The sequence below is a fragment of the Kogia breviceps genome, chromosome 1 (assembly GCF_026419965.1).
Source record: "Kogia breviceps isolate mKogBre1 chromosome 1, mKogBre1 haplotype 1, whole genome shotgun sequence".
Taxonomy (NCBI): Eukaryota; Metazoa; Chordata; class Mammalia; order Artiodactyla; family Physeteridae; genus Kogia; species Kogia breviceps.
Genome location: NC_081310.1, coordinates 164,874,583 through 164,892,939, shown reverse-complemented (window position 1 = coordinate 164,892,939; position 18,357 = coordinate 164,874,583). Strand labels below are relative to the sequence as shown.

The following is an 18,357-nucleotide window of genomic DNA, read 5'->3' as shown; positions in this document are numbered from 1 at the left end:
TTACCTTTGGCTGTGGACTGCAGTTTCCTGTCCCTCTCCAGCTCTTCCTCCTGTAGGCGGCTCAGAATTGCCTCCAAGATCTTCCCAATCTCCACAAAGGATGGGCGCAGTTTGGGGTCCATCTGTAGTCATCCACACCAGCCATTAGCCCTGCCCTCCCATCTTCCATCCCAAGGATGGCATTTGAGTCTGTCTGGCATCTTTTAAGATTCAGATGTGCATCTAAGAGATCTTTTCTGAAAGCCCCAGACCACAAGAGTGAGTCCCAAAATTAAGGTCAGGGAAGATGCTGTCTAATACCCTCCCCTATCTCAGCAGCCTTTCTGTATATGTCTTATCCCCTTGTTTGGCAGACAGCCCTCCAAAAGGGTATGTTCACATTGGTTGGTTCTATTCTTTGTTGAGTTCTGCAGCTTACATGTTTCTGGAAGCTACCTGGACAAGGCCCAGCTACCCCCTTAGTCATAACAGGTGGGTCCAACCCCAGAGCTATATAAAATAAAGGCTAACAAGAGCTTTTTTCACAGGTCTTGGACCAGCTGGACGCACAGTCCAACGAAAACCTGACCAGAGCTCCATCAATATCTAAGGCAAGGGGTGGTAGGTCTACACTACAAGCTGAGGACAGGATAATACAAAGCAATTTTCCTTTCCTTGGTCCAAGGCTCTGGACCAGAGTCCAGCAGGCCTAAAGGAGGGAACGTGGGCACTGTCACTCATCCGTGAAAAACAGGTCCCTGTGAGGCTAATTAGCAGCCTCCCTAAAGTCCTAACCAGGTGAACAGGGTTCAGCCAGCCCCAACCAAAGCCAGGAGGAAAAAGATACTCACATTACAACAGTTGAAGGTGAGCTGCAGGAAGTCTGGGGGACAGTCTCCCACCATGTGCTGGAAAGCGTCATAGTCCAGCCCGAAATTCTGTGGATGGGTATATGGTGGGGAAGGACCAGGGAACACTGGTAGCCAGGTCATTAATCCCTCCACCCATCCTGGCCTGCTCAGGAGAGTCTGAGAACTGCCCCAGAGAAGTAACCACAGACTAAGTTCCAGCAACTCCACCCAAGAAAAAAACAATTCCATGGACTCAAAAGCAGCCCCATCCCAGTGGCACTGACCCCCATCCTGGAGCTTACCTCAGTTCGGGGAAGATAGTCTGGATCAGCCTGTATGCGGGCGATGATCTCACAGAGGATGATACCATAAGAGAACACGTCCGCCTGGTGGGAAGTGAGATCTCAGTTTCCCTCTCAATGGGGTGAGAGGTGGGGTTTCTGCCCCTCATGTCCACCAGCCCAGGCCTGGGCCCTGTTCTCCATATTTCATTCAATTCATTCACCAGGCAGCTGACAGGTACCAGCCCTGTTTCTGGCACGAAGGATGTAGATCCTCACCCCATACATGAAGTGTGACTCAGGACACTTCCTGCTAAGAATGGATTCTACAGAGAACCAGACCTCCGTGGGGTCCCCAGACTCACCTTTTCATTGTAGGGCTCATCTCGGAGAACCTCGGGTGCCATCCAGAAGGGTGAGCCCACCACAGCCAGCTTCTCACTCCCCATGCTGTGGGGTGAGATTACATGGAAAATGAGCTTGCCGCTGGCAGGTGCAATGAAATATCTGACCACTGGGAATTCCTCTCCCCCAAGGATGGGCACACACTAGAATTAACTGAATTTAGGGAGCTGAGGTTGGGCTGTGACCAAGTCCTGGCCGCTGAGGAGGAAGCTGGAGTCTTCCCTTTGCCTCAGTCCCTTCTGGGACCCCAGCACCCATTAAGGCTACCCACCTGACATCAGGGATCTTCTCAGCCAGGCCAAAGTCACCTACCACTGCAGAGTAACCATTCTCATCCCTCTTTATCAGGCAGTTCTAGGGTTCCCAAAAAAGAAGACAATGTGGCTCAGAAGTGGGACCAGCCAGCCATAGACTTTACCACCACCCCTCCCTGCCACAGGGCACCTTGTCCTCTGCTCCTTGGTGAAAACACACTCTTGGGCTGACCCCCGTGGGCGGGTCATGTGAGATGAGTTAGGCCTGGATCTTTGGTGGCTGCCCTAGGATTATATCATTCTCCAAACAAATATTTATCTTACTTTCTATGTGCTAGGCATGGTTCTAAGTGTCAGAGATACCTCAATGAACAGAAACCCTTGTCCTCTTGGAGCTTACAATCTAGTGGAGGAAGACAGGCTATCATCAGGCCCCTGGCCTCCCTTCATCCTTCCCTCAGAACATAGAGACCCAAGGCCAGGTCTGATCTTGCCAAGTAATGTAAGCACAGGACAAGTGCCCAAGCCTACGCCAACTTTCACTGCCCACAGGATCACAACCAACCTCTTCTCTGGCGTTAAAATTCCATGATCTCTGGGACTTCCCTGGTGGCACAGTGGTTAAGAATCTGCCTGCCAATGCAGGGGACACAGGTTCGATCGCTGGTCCGGGAAGATCCCAAATGCCGTGGAGCAACTAAGCCTGTGAGCCACAGCTACTGAGCCCACGTGCTGCAACTACTGAAGCCCGCACACCTAGAGCCCATGCTCCGCAACAAGAGAAGCCACCACAATGAGAAGCCCGTGCACCGCAACGAAGAGTAGCCCCTGCTCGCCGCAACTAGAGAAAGCCCGTGCACAGCAACGAAGACCCCATGCAGCCAAAGAAAAAAATTCCATGATCTGGCTCTAACCAACCAGCTACCAACCTCCCTGTGCCTTGGTGCCCCTACGTACACATCTTCATCCAAACTTGTAACAGACAAGCTTGATTTGGGAAGCCTGAACAGGCCCTTCAAACCTTTGCCTTTGCTTATACTGTTCCCTTCCATTGGGAATGTTCTTCCAATTCTTTTCACCTCATAAAATTTTTTGTGTTTTAAGACAAGCTTACCTTTCCAGTCCTGACCTCTCCAGCTCTCACCTTCATCTCTCTCTCATCTCAACTCCTTTAACCCCTCTGTGCCACTCCCTCTTACAGCCTAGCAGAGGCCATCAGCTCCTCAGGAGCAAGTTCAGGTTTGGGCCTTCCTTCCTCACAGTATTCAAGTCATGAGACAGGCTCAGGACAAGCTCATTGAACAAATGCTGCTGTCTCCAGAGAAAGGATGACCCAAGTGACTTGAAAATAAACACAAAGCAGCAACAAACTCTCCCCAAACAGCTGTGTTCAAAATGGCCCTACACCACTCTCGCTCAGGAGGCAACTCACTCCGCCCACCTTCCTCCAGAGGCAGCAGGGAGCAGGGATCCTTGGCTCCCAGGGACATTTCTGGAGCCAGCAAGGCCCTATATCACGAAACCAGCCCTCCCTCTTCCTTGCCTTGGCGCCCAGTTGCCAAGGCATTGCCAAGTCACCTGCTTACTCCACATCAGGTACAAATTAGTCCCTTATTCTGGCTTTGATGTGATCACACTATTCTCTCTTTCCCTGAGTTGGAAGGGAAATGTGATTTCATGTAATGTGATTTCATTACATCCTCTCCTACCCTTGATTCCTGGCAGACATAAGTGTCTCTGGCTTCTAAGCAGGACCATCCTTATGCTTGTCCTGGCTTTGGCCCTCCCATCAGTCCACTGGCTCAGCACTCCGCCACCCCCACCCCAGCTCCCTGACTTTACTGTGTGAGAAGACAGGCTCTAGGCCAGCTTGTCTATTAGACAGCCAAAGCCTAGGCTATTGGGCACTGGCTTGTGAGGCAGTGGCACCTCAGATCTGTCACTTGTTTGTCTCCCCTCCTCCTTCTCTTTCACCAGCAACTCAGGTTCCTGTCTACAAGGCTCAGTCTGAAGTCCTATTTACTATTTGCTTTATAGCCCTCAGAAAGAACCCTGTTAAATTCAGCTTAGATTCAGCAAGTAAGGAACAGAACAGGACCACAGTATACTGCCCTTGTCAAAGCTGTTCAGTTTCTGCCCCATCTTCACATTCATGGAGACCTCTTGTTCACTCATTGTAAACCACCCATCCAGGAGGAAGTGACTTCATAGTCGCTTCTCTGAGCAGCTAAGAAATGACTACGGCAGGGATGATCAGGGCCCTACAACATGGGGCGAGCCTGCCTAGCCCAGTCTGCCTCTGGTCTGGAGTGTGCCCACTGCCTCTCTTAAAGCTTCTCCACAGCCAACAGCTGGACATTATAGCCAAAGACAGAGATGGAATACTGAAAATCAAAAGAGCAAACTTTAGGAGTCTGTTTCTGAGGCGAGAAGGAAAATAGAGAGCAACTCTGACCAGGATTAGTTCCTATAGGGTTTTTCAATAAACTCCTGAGCCTGCCCTTACTGGGGTCTAGGCTAGTGAAGTTTGGCTGGCAACACTTGCTGTTTTTAGTTCCTTATCTCCCATTCCTTCCTCACTGGCTTCTGCCGGAAGTGTTCTCACTGAGGATCCCCATGAGTTCTGTGGCATTAAGCTCACTAGACAAAATCAGTCCTTATATTACTTGATCTTGCTGCTGTTGACATTGCTGATTATTTTCTTCAGCATTTTTACATATGATTCAGGAATCATATTAGTACTGGGCATGCAGAGACTAAGCCGTTGCAGTCCTGGAGCTAACAGACTAGCCATTAGAGGCTAGTTACAGGCTATTCTTGTTCCTTTTGATTCTTCTCTCCTGGCTTCTGTGACACTATGGATTTCCTTCTCCACCTTTACACACTCCAATGTAGGCCCTAACCCATGAGGATGATGGTCTCAGGGTGCTATCTTGGGCCTACACCTTGTGCTCTATTGTTGAGGCTATTCCACATTTCTTTTCTAATTACCACCTCTGTGCTGATGACTCCCAAATGTATATCCTCAGCACTGACCTTTATCCTCAAGCTTCAGCTTTGCACATCTCATCTATTTCTGGACATCTCCTCCTGGATTATTCACACTGAACTCCATACATGCAAACCTGAACTCATCTTTTTTCCCCCAAAACTAAAACTCTAGCTATATTTTTATGTCAGCTGGCACTGCCATTTTCCACCCAGTTTGCTAAGCAAGAAACTTGAGATTCAGCCTAGACTTTTTACTCTTTACTCCAAGTAATTTTAGCTTCTAAATCGGTCCCTCCCTCTTCGTCCCCACCGCTATCACCCTAGTTCACATCCTCCCCTGAATACTGCAATATTCCAGCTGGTCTCTGTGGCTTGGGCCAGGCTTGATCTCCATAATCCACCTTCCTCATTTCTGCCAGCAGGATCTCTGTAAAATGCAAATCTGTGTTACTCCCCTACTTAAAAGCTGGCAATGACATATTGTATGATTCCATTATATAAAATGTCCAGAATAAGCAAATCCATAGAAACTGATAAAAGATTAGTGATTGCCAAATGCTGAAGGGAGAGGAGAACAGGGCATGGGGTTTTCCTTTTGGAGTGATGAAAAGTTTTTAAATTAGTTAGTGGTGATTACTGAATATACTAAAAACTACTGAAATGTATACTTTGCAAGGGTGAATTTTATTTTATGTGAAAAATATCTCAAAAAAGCTGTTACTTTAAAAAAGCCACAATGGTTCTTCATTACCTGTCTAGAAGATAAAATCCAATTAGATAGTATATGATCAGACTCCTCTCTTTTCAATTCTTATCCCCTACCACTTCAGCCTCACACATCAGACCGTTTATGCCTCTATGCCTTTGTTTATGCAGTCTGGTCTGATCTGGAATATAACCCCCCTCCACACACAAAATACTTACTAAGTAGAATTCAATTTTCAAGATTCAGCTCAAGCATCACCTTCTCCAAGAAGTCTTCTCTGTACCCTCAGGTTAGGTTAAATATCCTTTTTCAAAGCACCCTATGCTTCTCCTCTCTCTAACCTTAGCATCTGAAATATTATAATGAAAGTATCTGTTTCTATAGTCCCTTCCTATAGCTATAGACTGTAAGCTTTAGCAAAGCAGGGATGTCTTAAGAGGGAAGTGGCCTAGAGGAAGTGGCCTAGAGAATATTTCCTAGCCCCTTGGGCAAGGGAAAGATTGTCTACTTCTGTCTGTGTGGTACTTTATGAATTATAAAACATTTTTCATAAACATAATCCAAGTGATTCAGATAACATTGTCAGGTGGGCAGATCTGAGATTTTTACATTTAAGATGAGAAAAGTGTAGCTTACAACTATAAGTGGTAAAGACGCAGGTCTCCTGATTCTAAAGGGATCCCTCCTAATGATTTTGGCCTCTCCAGAGGAACTGGCTGAAAAGCTTTCCACTAGAGACAGCAAGGCCATGGCAGGAACAATGTAGTCTTAAGATAGCAAAAGGGGCCAGGGCCCGTGGAGAAGGCAGCACTGTTTGTGCAGGCAATACAATAAGACCCCTTCATCTGGGATGCTAACCCCTACCTCCAACATTGGTTAATCCCAGGGCACCTAGTGTAATGCTTGCATTTCTCACCCAACTTGGACATGGACCCAATACAGACTATTTGACTACAGAGTACAAAATATGAAGCTCAGACCACTGTGGGGTTCTGAAGAAGCCAGACTAATTTTCACGCTGTACGGGATACAAAGTCCACTAAATAGAGGATGAAGAATGCTTTATTCAAAAGTATGCCTGGAATAAGCAGCAGACATAAGAAAGGCCCAGTCAGACTTCCTGAGGCGACAGGTGACCTTTTCAGGTTCAAAGAGGAGCCCAGGCACTGCTTCTGCCTGGCTCCCGTTCTTCTTTATCCTACTCCTATGATAATACATCACACCGTAGCAGAGAGACTTACATGTTTGCCTCTCAAGGGCAGGGAATGATCCCATTCATCTCTTTATCTCTAACCTAGCACAGACACACAGAAAGAACTTAGCAAAAGTTTGTTATATGAAAGCCTGGATAGATGACTGAAGCTTCTTTCAAAAGCAGGTGAAAAGGCATACACTAATCATACATTCGACTCTCCATAATGGGGACTGAGCTGACAAGAGACTCAAAAGGTGGCCATGAATGCCTTTCTGGAAGCCAACATAAATCCTTCAGAACTGGGCCAGAGTAGACACCTAAGAGCAGATTCTGAGGTCTTCTAGAACAGCTGCACAGTTAGTATTGGCACCGAATAGAACCACCTGAGCGGAGAAATGCCAAGTCCATTTGTGAGAGTTAGCTCTAAGCTAAAGCTATTTCTATAACAACAACAAAAAAGGCTTTCCATGTGCCAACACCTCTCTCCACTTACCCCCAACAAATTCACTCTATAAACCCACTTAGAAAGAAAGTACTGATTCTACATCTCAAGAAGGGTTAAAAGTTCTTTTTGTACCACAGGGAGATCAGAGACTGAATTGCCCTCCTAAATGTCCCAGAGACGGCTGCAGTCCAAGTCTCAAAAGATTATCTGGTTTGCTGTAATGTGTCCCATCCCTTCCCTTCCCCTCCATCCCACTATGTGATCCCCTCTCTTTTCTGTAATTCTTGGTTAATAATCTACTCACATATCTGTCTCTCCAACTTGACTAAGAGCCCATGGATGGTACCGATTGCATTCTAGTAATTTCTATGTCCTCTAATAGCACAGTATAAATGGTTCCCAAAGGCTGTTGATGGTTCTCTTTATAAAAAATGACTACAGGGTGCCCTAATACACACTCTCTACATCCCCACAGCATTCAGCTTTGTTTCTAATTCATGCTCTCTTCAATCTCTGAAAATTCACATTTTCTGTTCCTAGTTGTGAGGTATAGCCTAAGACCACAGGTAGATAGGCTTTTCACTCTAGTGGAATGGCCAGAGTGGATTATTTGGAGTTAAAAAAAAAACAAAAAAACCATTCCCACCCCCCAAAAAACCCAAAACAAACTAACAAAAACCCAGCAACCAAGAAGAGGGGTACAATTCATAATTCACACTCTTAGGGGAAATCCAAAAAGACTAGTGGTGCTTGCCTGATCCTGGGCAGTAACAGTATTAAGCAGAAAGAAACTGCTCTCCCAGCTGCCCGTAAGAGCCATGGCTCACGTACAGTTGTACCAGCCACTCCTAGCCTGTGTGTGGCTGTTGCCACTTCTTGATGGAGCTCAAGAACGGAATGTTTTTTTTTGGTTTTTTGTTTGTTTGTTTTTTTTTTTTGCAGTACGCGGGCCTCTCACTGTTGTGGCCTCTCCCGTTGCGGAGCACAGGCTCCGGACACGCAGGCGCAGCGGCCATGGCTCACGGGCCCAGCCGATACGCGGCATGTGGGATCTTCCCGGACCGGGGCACGAACCCGTGTCCCCTGCATCGGCAGGCGGACTCTCAACCACTGCGCCACCAGGGAAGCCCAAGAACGGAATGTTTTTAAAGCCACACTGCATCCCACTTGATTCTAAGTAAATCATCAGCATTGCAATAATTACAAAATTAGACAGAACAGCTATATCTGACAGACTCTTCACTCTTGAAAACAGTACTGCAGTAACTACTGATGTGTGAATCCTACAAAGGCAATACTGCTTTCAGTAGGCACTCTGATTGGAAACCAGTGATCCTCTTTGCCGCTACCATAGGCTCAGGATCATTTGGAAAAAGGCATGTGCTTCTCTCTATCCCGGTTTACCTACCTGGAACATGCTCCTACTACTTTAAATCCCTCCTGTTAGCTCTGGCCTGAAAAGCCCGGACTGATCACTCCTATGAGGTCAATAGACTGGGGACACTAAGGACCCAAGAGCACTGAGGTCATTTAAAGAGGTGGGACAAAACTGGGTGTGGGACTCAAAGTCTCAGTTCTCAAGCAGATGTTTTGGCCTCTGTGCCATCAAGCACATTTTCTGAAAGAGAGCCAGGAAGCCCCTACTCTGACAGGCTCTATATGTTAGGTGCTAGGAATAAAAAGGTGAATATGAGCAGCACTTGAGAAACTCATGTGTTGGTGGGAGACACGGACACAAAAGAACCATCAGATAATAGGAAGTGTACACGCTAAAATGTAAGTAAACCTTTTATTGTCCTTAAAGAAATCAAACTCAGACCCAAGGCTGACAATAAGGAGATAATTTGGAAATTTCAAAGCCCTACTCTGTCCCTTTAGACTTCTCCCTTGAGCTTCTCATTCTTATGGTCATTGTCACCATCACACAGGTCTCCTGGGTGGGGCTGCTCTGGTCTAGGTGGGGACATACAACTTTCTCCTTAATCTCTGCAACACTATGAAGATAAAACATTTGGACAAAACTTTACCAAAAGCTCAGAGATGATAAAAAGGGCAATGAAGTTTTTCTTCAACTTGAGATTCCCTAGAGTGTACTTCCCAGCCTGTCTCCAGGTTGCAAAGTCATTTGTTCTCAACACCCCCTAAAGTTCAGACCCAAGAAAGTACAGCCCAGTGATACCAGGGAGTTCTTTCTCCTGGTTGAGTTCTTTCTCATCTCAAGCCAACTGACATGGGAATACCCACTCCCTATTAGGAAAACCAAAGGATAGTGGTCTTACCCTATAGTTCCAAAAAGGTTAGTCATTTTTACAATACATATACTATGACAATCCCAGACAGAATCACACTTGGACACTAGCACAATGGGACAAAGAGTTTTGGGGGCACTGAAGAGAATATGATGAGTTCTTAGGAACTCATTGGTAGTGGAGGACTTTCCTCCAGAAAGCCTAGCTACCCTAGCCTAGTGATCTTTCTTTTGTCTGAAAACCTATAGTCTATAGCTAAACACTCAATTATAAAATGCTATGAACTATTCTTCAGTTATTTCCCAACAAGACTACCTCTGGTCAGAAATTATCTTTTTCAAATATCCCTTCATTCATGGTACCAGGCACTGGAGACACTCATGTAGGTGTACAGGAAACATCTGTGTGACTGACAGATAACTTGTCATGACCTCCCTCCACCTTAGAAGAAATGATGCTCTCTGAGTAGGAAGCAACAATTTGATTTTTACTTTTATTTTTATTTTTATTTTTTTGGCTGCGTTGGGTCTTCGTTGCTGCACGCAGGCCTTCTCTAGTTGCAGAGCTGGGGCTACTCTTCATTGCAGTGCATGGGCTTCTCATTGTGGTGGCTTCTCTTGTTGCAGAGCATGGGCTCTAGGCACGTAGGCTTCAGTAGTTGCGGCACGAGGGCTCAGTAGTTGTGGCTTATGGGCTTTAGAGCGCAGGCTCAGTAGTTGTGGCGCACGGGCTTAGTTGCTCCGTGGCATGTGGGATCTTTCCAGACCAGGGCTCGAACCTGTGTCCCTGCCTTGGCAGGCGGATTCTTAACCACTGCGCCACCAGGGAAGCCCCAGCAATTTGATTTTAGTTGCATGCCTAAGGTGAGAGTATACTACCAACTTAAGGCAGTATCTAAGTTGATACAACCCCACCCATTTGCCTGGAACAAGTGCAGTTTTCTAAGTTTTGAGTTTCTAAGACATTCTAAGGAAGGAGAAAAGTCTGATAAAAGGAAATGATACCACCTTCCAGGTCCCAGCTGTCCAACTGTCCAGTCCTTGCTTATACCAATGAAGATAAAGGACTCCTCACAACTAGGTCTCAGCTGGTCACCAGATTCCACCTGCCAGTCTTAGTGCTCCTTTAGTAACAGTGCAGCTGACTACAAATGGCCCTGCCACACCCAGGGGCCCTACAAGCACCTCCCCAAAGCTATTTTCTGTGTAGTACTCACAAACCAATGGCCAGGGTCCCTCGGGGACAGTACTGCTGTTTGGAACACCAGAACCATTCTAATGTGACGTAGCCAGGGACTCACTGCTCTAGGCCTTATTGGCTCTGAGAGCACAGCCTGCTTTTGTTCCCTTTGCAAACTTTTTCTTATAACAGGATCCCATACCCCTCATCCATGACAGAAGAGCTATAGGAGTATGTGTATGCACGTGCATGTGTGTGCATATGTATGTATTGAGGGTGCAGAATGAAATAACAGCTATTCTTGGGCAGGTACAAAACTTCTATAATACCTCCCTAGAAGACTTTAAATCAGCTCTTGGACAGAAGTTATATTAGATGATTTATAGTTCCCATATCAATGATCAAACAGTACTATTTATATAAGCCTTGTCATGTGATGTCCTGTGCTACTTGGCCCTGAGGTGTCTGCCTTGTAGTATGGCCAACTTCCTCTAAAAGCAACTCTTTTCTAACCTGGTCACACAGCAATTTGGACAGCGAGAGAATACTAAAGAGACCAGCTGGCGACAAAGAGGAACTGGCAGGGTGGCAGAAACTCAATCACACAGAAAGAAAATGGGTCAGTACATTATGGTTTTCAAAACCTACACTCAAGTGACTAAAAATCACAGAACTCCTGCTGGAGGCCATGGGAGAGAACACTAAGACACAGGCTCCCACATTGCCTTGACTGCTGTCACTCCTATAGGGCAAGAACCTCTTAAGTGTCCTCATGCCATCTACTCCTGCAACACACATTCAGGACCTGAAGCCAAGAGTGAAGGTGCTCAAGATGTATGTGTTGCCAGACTCAGCAATGAAAGGTACCCGCTGTGAGCCGAGATTGGCTTTGTAAGGACTAGCTGTACATAGTAATAAGTTGTATCCTCTGTGATTGTATGTTGAATTTATAAGAGATCTCCATCATTCTCAAGCACATTAATGACTGGTTTCTTAACACAGTTTTCTTGGTAATGGAAGACAGTGTCTCAAAGAGTAGTGCATGTAAAGCCTTCGTACCTTAGATGTGAGGTCCCGATGGAAAATGCCTTTGAAGTGAAGGTAGCTGAGGCCCACTGCTATGTCATAAGCCAGTTTCACCCTCACAGTCCAGGGCAAATGCAGGTTACTGTCTAGCAACTGTTCCAGGTTTCCAGAGTTGATATACTGCAAAACAGAAGGAAAACCCAGCTACCATTTGTCAGGAATGCTTAGGGTGGTGGTGAAACCACTAGAGAGTAGACACCTAGAAGATAGAGACTGTAATTTTTTTTTTTGAAGTTACTGAGGGCTTATTCTGCATCCAGGCACTATGGTACGTGCTGCACCTTCCTTTGAGAAGATCACAATCTATTAAGGGATATAGACAAACAATATAATGTAGTAAATGCTAAAAGATGGCTTTGTACAGGTACGACAGCACTGTGCAGCACAGAGGATAAAGTTACTAACTCAGTCTAGGCATGTCAGAGAAAGCTGCACAAAGGAAATAAAGGAGTCCAAAGGATGACTTGGGGGAGCAGGAAAGAAAGTCCACAGAGAGGGAGCCGCATATGTAAAGTTATAGGTAAAGAGCATGGTGTATTCAGGAAACTAATTTACTCAATATGGCCAGAGTGCATGACAGGAGAGGCAGGTGAGGCTGATATGCTTTGCTAAGGTATATGGACTTTATCCTGTCTATAAGGAACAAAAGAAGCCTTTTAAGCAAAAGAGCAACATGTTCATATTTGTTTTTTAAAGAAAAGATTATTTTAGCAATGGTATGATAGATGGATTAGAGTGGAGAATACGGAGAAGGGAAAATAGGTTAGGAGATTATTGCGATAATCCTGGTGAAAGAATGCCTGAGTTAAGGCAATAGTGGAGGCACTGGAATAGAGCATTTAAGATTTAGATGGCAAAGTCAAAAAAAAAACTTGATGAATGCTGGATGAGGGGATAAGGGCAATGAAAAGCTCCTAGGTTGATCGCAGGCTACCGGTCCCTGGGTGTCATTATTAAATATCCAGAATACAGGGAGAGGAGCAGGTTTTTAGAAGAGGCAATGTTAAAAGATAGTGAGTTCAAGTAGGACATGTTGGGTTTAAGGACATGTGGAAATGTCCTATACAGAGTCAGTTTGAAGTTTAGGAGCAAAGTCTGGGCTAGAGACTTAACATTTAGGAGGCAATGACATTGAGCTGAAGTAGTCACTGAGGCTAAGGAATGTACGGAACTGCCCAGGGGTTAACATGTAAGGTGGGAAATTACCAGAATCCCAAGCAACTGCAGCATTTAAAGGAGCAGGCAGAGGAAGAAGAAGCAAGCAAGAATGTCACCACAGAAGCCAAAGGAGGAAAACATTCCAAAGAGGAAATGACCAATAGTATCAAATGCTATAGATCAAGTAAGATGAGCCTAAAAAGTGTCTACTGAATTTGCAACTAAGAAGTCACTGGCAACCATGGCCAGAGCAGTTACAGTAAAGTGGTTAAGACCAGAGTAAGAACAAAGTGAATTGAGGAGTGAGCAGGAGATAAGGCTAAGGGGAAACGACACGAAGATGTACTCTTTCAAGAAATTTGGCTGTCTGTCATTCCTACATACCCATGAAGAGCTGCTTTGCCCTTTTTTTAAGAGCAAATAAGCCTATTTATATAGAGATAATAAATAATAATAACAAAAATAGCAGCAGCAGCTGCAGCTAATATTTATTTACTTGGTACTTGCTTTGTGCCAGGCACTACTCTGAGAACTTTCCATTAATTACATCATTTAATCTTCATATAACCCTAAGGTAAGTGTACTATTATTCTCATTTTACAAAAGGCATTTAGATGTTAAGCAGCTTGCTCAAGGTTACCCAATTATTAAGAAGCAGAGCCAGGGTTCAAACTCAGGCAGTCTGGCTCCAGAGTTCATGCTCTACCCCTAAATTACATTGGAGAGCCATGGTGTCTGGGTACAGAGAGCCTCATGCAGAACAGGAGCTCAAAATTTTTTGCCAATTAAATTCATGAATTTATTCAAACCTTACATGATGTATTATCTCCCTCCTCTTTCCAAGGGAGAAAAGGGGGCAAATTCCTCTAAGCCTAAAATTAAGCTCTTAATACCTTTTTGGAGTGGGGGTGATATTGAATTTACAAAAGACTAGGGAACCTAATGGGATAGAAGACAAGAAATCTGAATTTTAGGGACTTCCCTGGTGGCTCAGTGGATAAGACTCCACACTCCCAATGCAAGGGGCCCGGGTTCTATCCCTGGTCAAGGAACTAGATCCCACGTGCCTGCCGCAACTAAGAGTTTGCATGCCACAGCTAAGGAGCCCATGAGCTGCAACTAAGGAGCCCTGGAGCCACAACTAAGGAGCCCACATGCCACAATTAAGACCCAGTGCAACCAAATAAATAAATAAATAAATATATATATATATATATACACACACACACACACACACACACACACATTTTTAAATCTGAATTTTAGTCCAAGTCTGCCTCAACAGCCATTTTAAATCAACTAATAAGGCTACCCTTCAGTTTTCCCACATAAAAAGTAGGTATGATAATCCATGATCCATATAACTCACAATGTTATTATAAGAATTAAATACAAATACATGAAAGTGCTAAGAAAAAAATATAAGTTCCATATAATGAGATTTTCTGATGTGGTAACATAAGCACCAAAAAGAACCAGTTGGGGGCAGCACGATGCAGCACTTCAGATCCTTGGATGAAGTGGATCAGGTTTGGCAAAGCAGAGAGAATGGCTAAAAATACGCTAAACTTCTCAAAAGGGAAACCTGTTGATCTGCTTCATCTTGCTTGATAATCCAGCTTTGGAAATCTCAAAATGAGGCATAATGACAGCATTAGCATAGTGCCCTCATCTCTTCACTCTAGTTGAATCTGTTCACAGTTTACGTCTGAGGTGCTCATTTGCTAAAAAGAAACTGAACTTGCAAATTCCAAGCTATACAGGAGCAACGAAGCTGACAGCTAAACATGCAGACAAATTTCTTTAGCTCTGAGAGTGAAAAAGATATGAAGAGGTGGTGGTTCACTTCTTTGGCGTGGTGACAGTGTGACATGGAAGGCCTGACTTTGGGAGCCACTCAGGCTTCCTACTGAGGGCCAGGCAGAAAAGACTGGTGAAAAGCCTGTATGTGCATTCTCTGTGGGCCAGGCTAAGCCAGGACTCTTGATTCTGGTTCAGAGAAACACATGTTTATTACTCTGTCCAGTAATGTCTCTGAAAGCCTGAGACATCCACAGACCAAGCCACAGGGTGGAGAGCAGAGGAGAGAAGTGAGACAAGGTGAGGAACCACACTGGCTAGTAGGCTCTGACTTTTCCCGGCAAGATGGAAAAAGCACAAACCAGATCCAGAGAGGGAAACCAAATGGAATTTATTGTTACAACACACTTTTCTTGCCTGCCTTCGGTGAATACTTTGGTGGAGCTGATAAGCCTCTGGGCCCTCAGAAACCACAACTTCTCAATGTCTCAAGACCTTTGCATGTATGAGGAAAGGAAGTTTGAGATCTGCCAAGAAGGAAGATTTCTAAGTTGCTACACTGTGTGCCCATTAGTCGGAACGTCCACTTCCCTATGAGCAACTCCCTGTGCAGACTCAGCTGGTGTGTTCTCTGAACAAATCCCTCTGTGGGAAGCAGAGGCAAGAACAACTGTTCCAGCACATTCAGCTTTCCCGGTTAGGGATAGCAGCTGCTTTGCTTTCATTTTCTTCCAGACCACTCCCTTGGGAGCTCTACAAAACAACCTAAGGCACTGGCAACACATTTAAATACATACTAAAGAGAGAAGATTTTACAATTTTTATTGTTGTTCTTTTAAACTTTCAAGTTCAGAAAACTATAATATCAGCCAATCAAATGTGTTATAGGTACTTCAATACCTCTAAGTGACTGTTCCCCAACTTTACCTACACCAAAACCTCTCCTCTTCATGGTCTAATAAAATGTTAGCATTTCTGCCATTTCATTTGTGTTTGATACTTGATTTCATTAAAGACTCTTTTCTTAGAAGGCACTCAGTAAACAAATGTGTGTTTGGTGACTAAACAATATTACTATGTATGTACGAAATCATATGCCAACACCCTAGAAAATCATCAAAGGGACGGGGTAAGTGGACACTTAATTCTACACTCAGGAATATCAATTCAGGGAATTCCCTTGCTGTCCAGGGGCACTTTCATTGCCATGGGCCCACGTTCAATTCTTGGTTGCCGGGGAACTAAGATCCCACAAGCCTCACGGTGTGGCCAAAAAAAAAAGGAATATCAATTCAGCTTATTTCTACGAAGATTTATTGAGCGCTCCTCCCATTCCTGTCACCCCCATATGATAGTAAGAACCTGTCCATTTATATCAACATTATATCTCCCAGTGATTGGAAGACTCCCATCCACATAGTAATTGTAGGTATGTAAACACTCAGTTTACACCTTAAAGAAGTTCAATGAAAGACACATAGGTAAGTAACTAATGCTAATAACCCTTTAGCAGAGGTAAATACTTGGGTATGAAAGTAGATACTGAGGAGTTTAGAAAGTTTCAGAGAAAAAGTAACACCTGAGTTGGATCCTAAAAAGATAGTTAAGAGTTGTCTAGGCTGAGAGTACGGTTCTTCCCACATACACCCTATAGGCTCTGATGGTACCACTCAGACACAGACAGACACATAAACATGCCCATACAAAGAATATTCTGGAGCAGGACTAGGCAATACTTACCTCTCCCTGAAGTAACATTCACTACACCCAGGGCTCCTGTTCTCAATTCTTGCTGATTCTAATCATAATCTCACCCAATCATAACCAGTCAGAAGAACAAGGCAAATGGTTACCTTTTTTTAAAAAAAAACTTTGAATTATCAATGTACTGATATCTGTAATCAAACAAACATCTATGAACAGTGGTTCAAAGACATATTCAGAGAGGTTCTGAAGAAAACATCAACTGTAAGAATTATTATACCTTTTTGAAGAATCTACCCAAATAGCCTAGAGCTAGGGCACTTACCCAGGGCAGATAAATGTGCTGCCATCCAACTAACAGAGATCATTTGCTGCCACTTAATTAGCACAGTTGTCCTGAGGTAGACCCATTCATCTCTCTATCCGTCCACCTACACAAACACTGAAAACCTACTACGTAGAAACATAAAACTAAGTGGGGCCAGTCCCTGCCCTTAGTTCACAGTCTAGTCTAGTCGAGTTCACAGTCCAGTAGAGATGACATATAATCAACTAACAATTTTTTTTCATACAGGACAATGATCAGACATGCTTCACAGAAATATCATTCTAACAGTAATGTAAAAACTGTATGGAAAGGTCAAAAATTGAGGCTGGGAGAACAGTTAGGAGGCTTCTGGAATCATCCAGGTGAAAAGTAACAAATGCCTGAGAAAGACAATGGCAGCAAGAATGGAAAGGAGGTTAATATCTGGAGACATCTCAAAGGTAGAACCAATATGATTTGGTATTTAATCAAAAGCAGGGACTAATTAAAAGAGATACGGTATACAAAGTATGTCTAGCACAGTGCTTAGCTCACAGTACACAACTCATTCTCCCCACTATTAATATCTAATCATCATCATCCCTCCCCTAGGTTACACCATTAGCTTTCTAACTAGTCTTCTTTTCCCCTTCTTACATCTGGAACAGACTTAGCTCTCATTCCAATCCATTTTCCTTAATACAGCCAAGATTAACCTTCTAAAATGCCAACATGAAGCTACTCCCTTGTTAAAATTATTCACTGATGCCCTATTACTCTTAGGATAAAATCCACAATCCTTAGCATGGCATACAAAGTCTTTCACTCCTGCTTATAAGGGTCTGACCCCTGCTTACTTGCACGTTTGCGCACATTGCTGGTCCCTTTACCTGGAATACCTTCCCCCACATAGGCCTGGCTAATCACCCATTGAGGATTCAGTTCTGTTTCCTAGAAGCCCATATGTAGGGTTGGGAGTAAAAAAGACATTCTATGCAAAAGGAACACAAAGATAAAGTGCAGAGATTACTAGTTATTCCTTTTTTGTTTTTCTTTTACTGCATAAAGTATAAGTAGGGGAGAAGGGATAAAGCTAAAAAGTAAAGCTGGGCAGTACATTATGTGGTGAAACCCACATACTGCAGAGTTAGACTGCCTAGGATTGAATCACCTCTGACTAGTTGTGTGACCCTGGGTTGGTTACTCTTTAACATTCATCTATAAAATGGGAATAATAATAGAACCTAATCCATAGAATTATGAAGATTTAATGAACTGATGTGTAAAATGCTTAGAACAATGTCAAATGAAGTTCTCAATATGTTAGTTGTTATTATTGCTATTATTATTATATTTATTGTTAGTGTAGAAGTTCTGGAACACCAAGATGAAACATCTATAGCTAATTTAGCAGATCATGGGGACCACTAAAGGTTTATAGGTAAAGGTATAATATAATCTATTGTGTGTTGAACTATGTCTCCCAAAAAGATAGGCTCAATTCCTAACCCCTGGTACCTGTGAATGTGACCTTATTTGAAAATAAGGTCTTTGCAGATGTAATCAAGTAAGATGAGGTCCTATTGGAGTAAGGTGGATCCTTAATCCAATATCTTAACAAAAAGAGGAGAGGAGATACAGACATACAAGGAGAATATCATGTATCGATGGAGGCAAAGATTTGAGTGATGCATTGGTAAGCCAAGGAACACCAAGAGAGACTAGGAAGAAGCAAAGCAGGATCTTCCCCTAGAGCCTTCAGAGAAA

General features: G+C 44.0%; 1 protein-coding gene across 3 annotated transcripts in view; it reads right to left on the bottom strand.

Annotated features, from left to right (window-relative positions):
- TESK2 (testis associated actin remodelling kinase 2) overlaps window positions 1-18,357 on the bottom strand; it is a 134,731-nt gene that overhangs the window by 1,986 nt on the left and 114,388 nt on the right. For all 3 annotated transcript variants that reach the window (XM_059042855.2, XM_067008936.1, XM_067008939.1), the window contains 6 exons: window positions 11,595-11,741; window positions 1,788-1,870; window positions 1,477-1,561; window positions 1,133-1,216; window positions 831-917; window positions 5-122 (listed from right to left, as the gene is read on the bottom strand). In XM_059042855.2, the coding sequence (XP_058898838.1) occupies window positions 5-122; window positions 831-917; window positions 1,133-1,216; window positions 1,477-1,561; window positions 1,788-1,870; window positions 11,595-11,741 (604 nt within the window). The remainder of the gene's footprint in view (window positions 1-4; window positions 123-830; window positions 918-1,132; window positions 1,217-1,476; window positions 1,562-1,787; window positions 1,871-11,594; window positions 11,742-18,357) is intronic.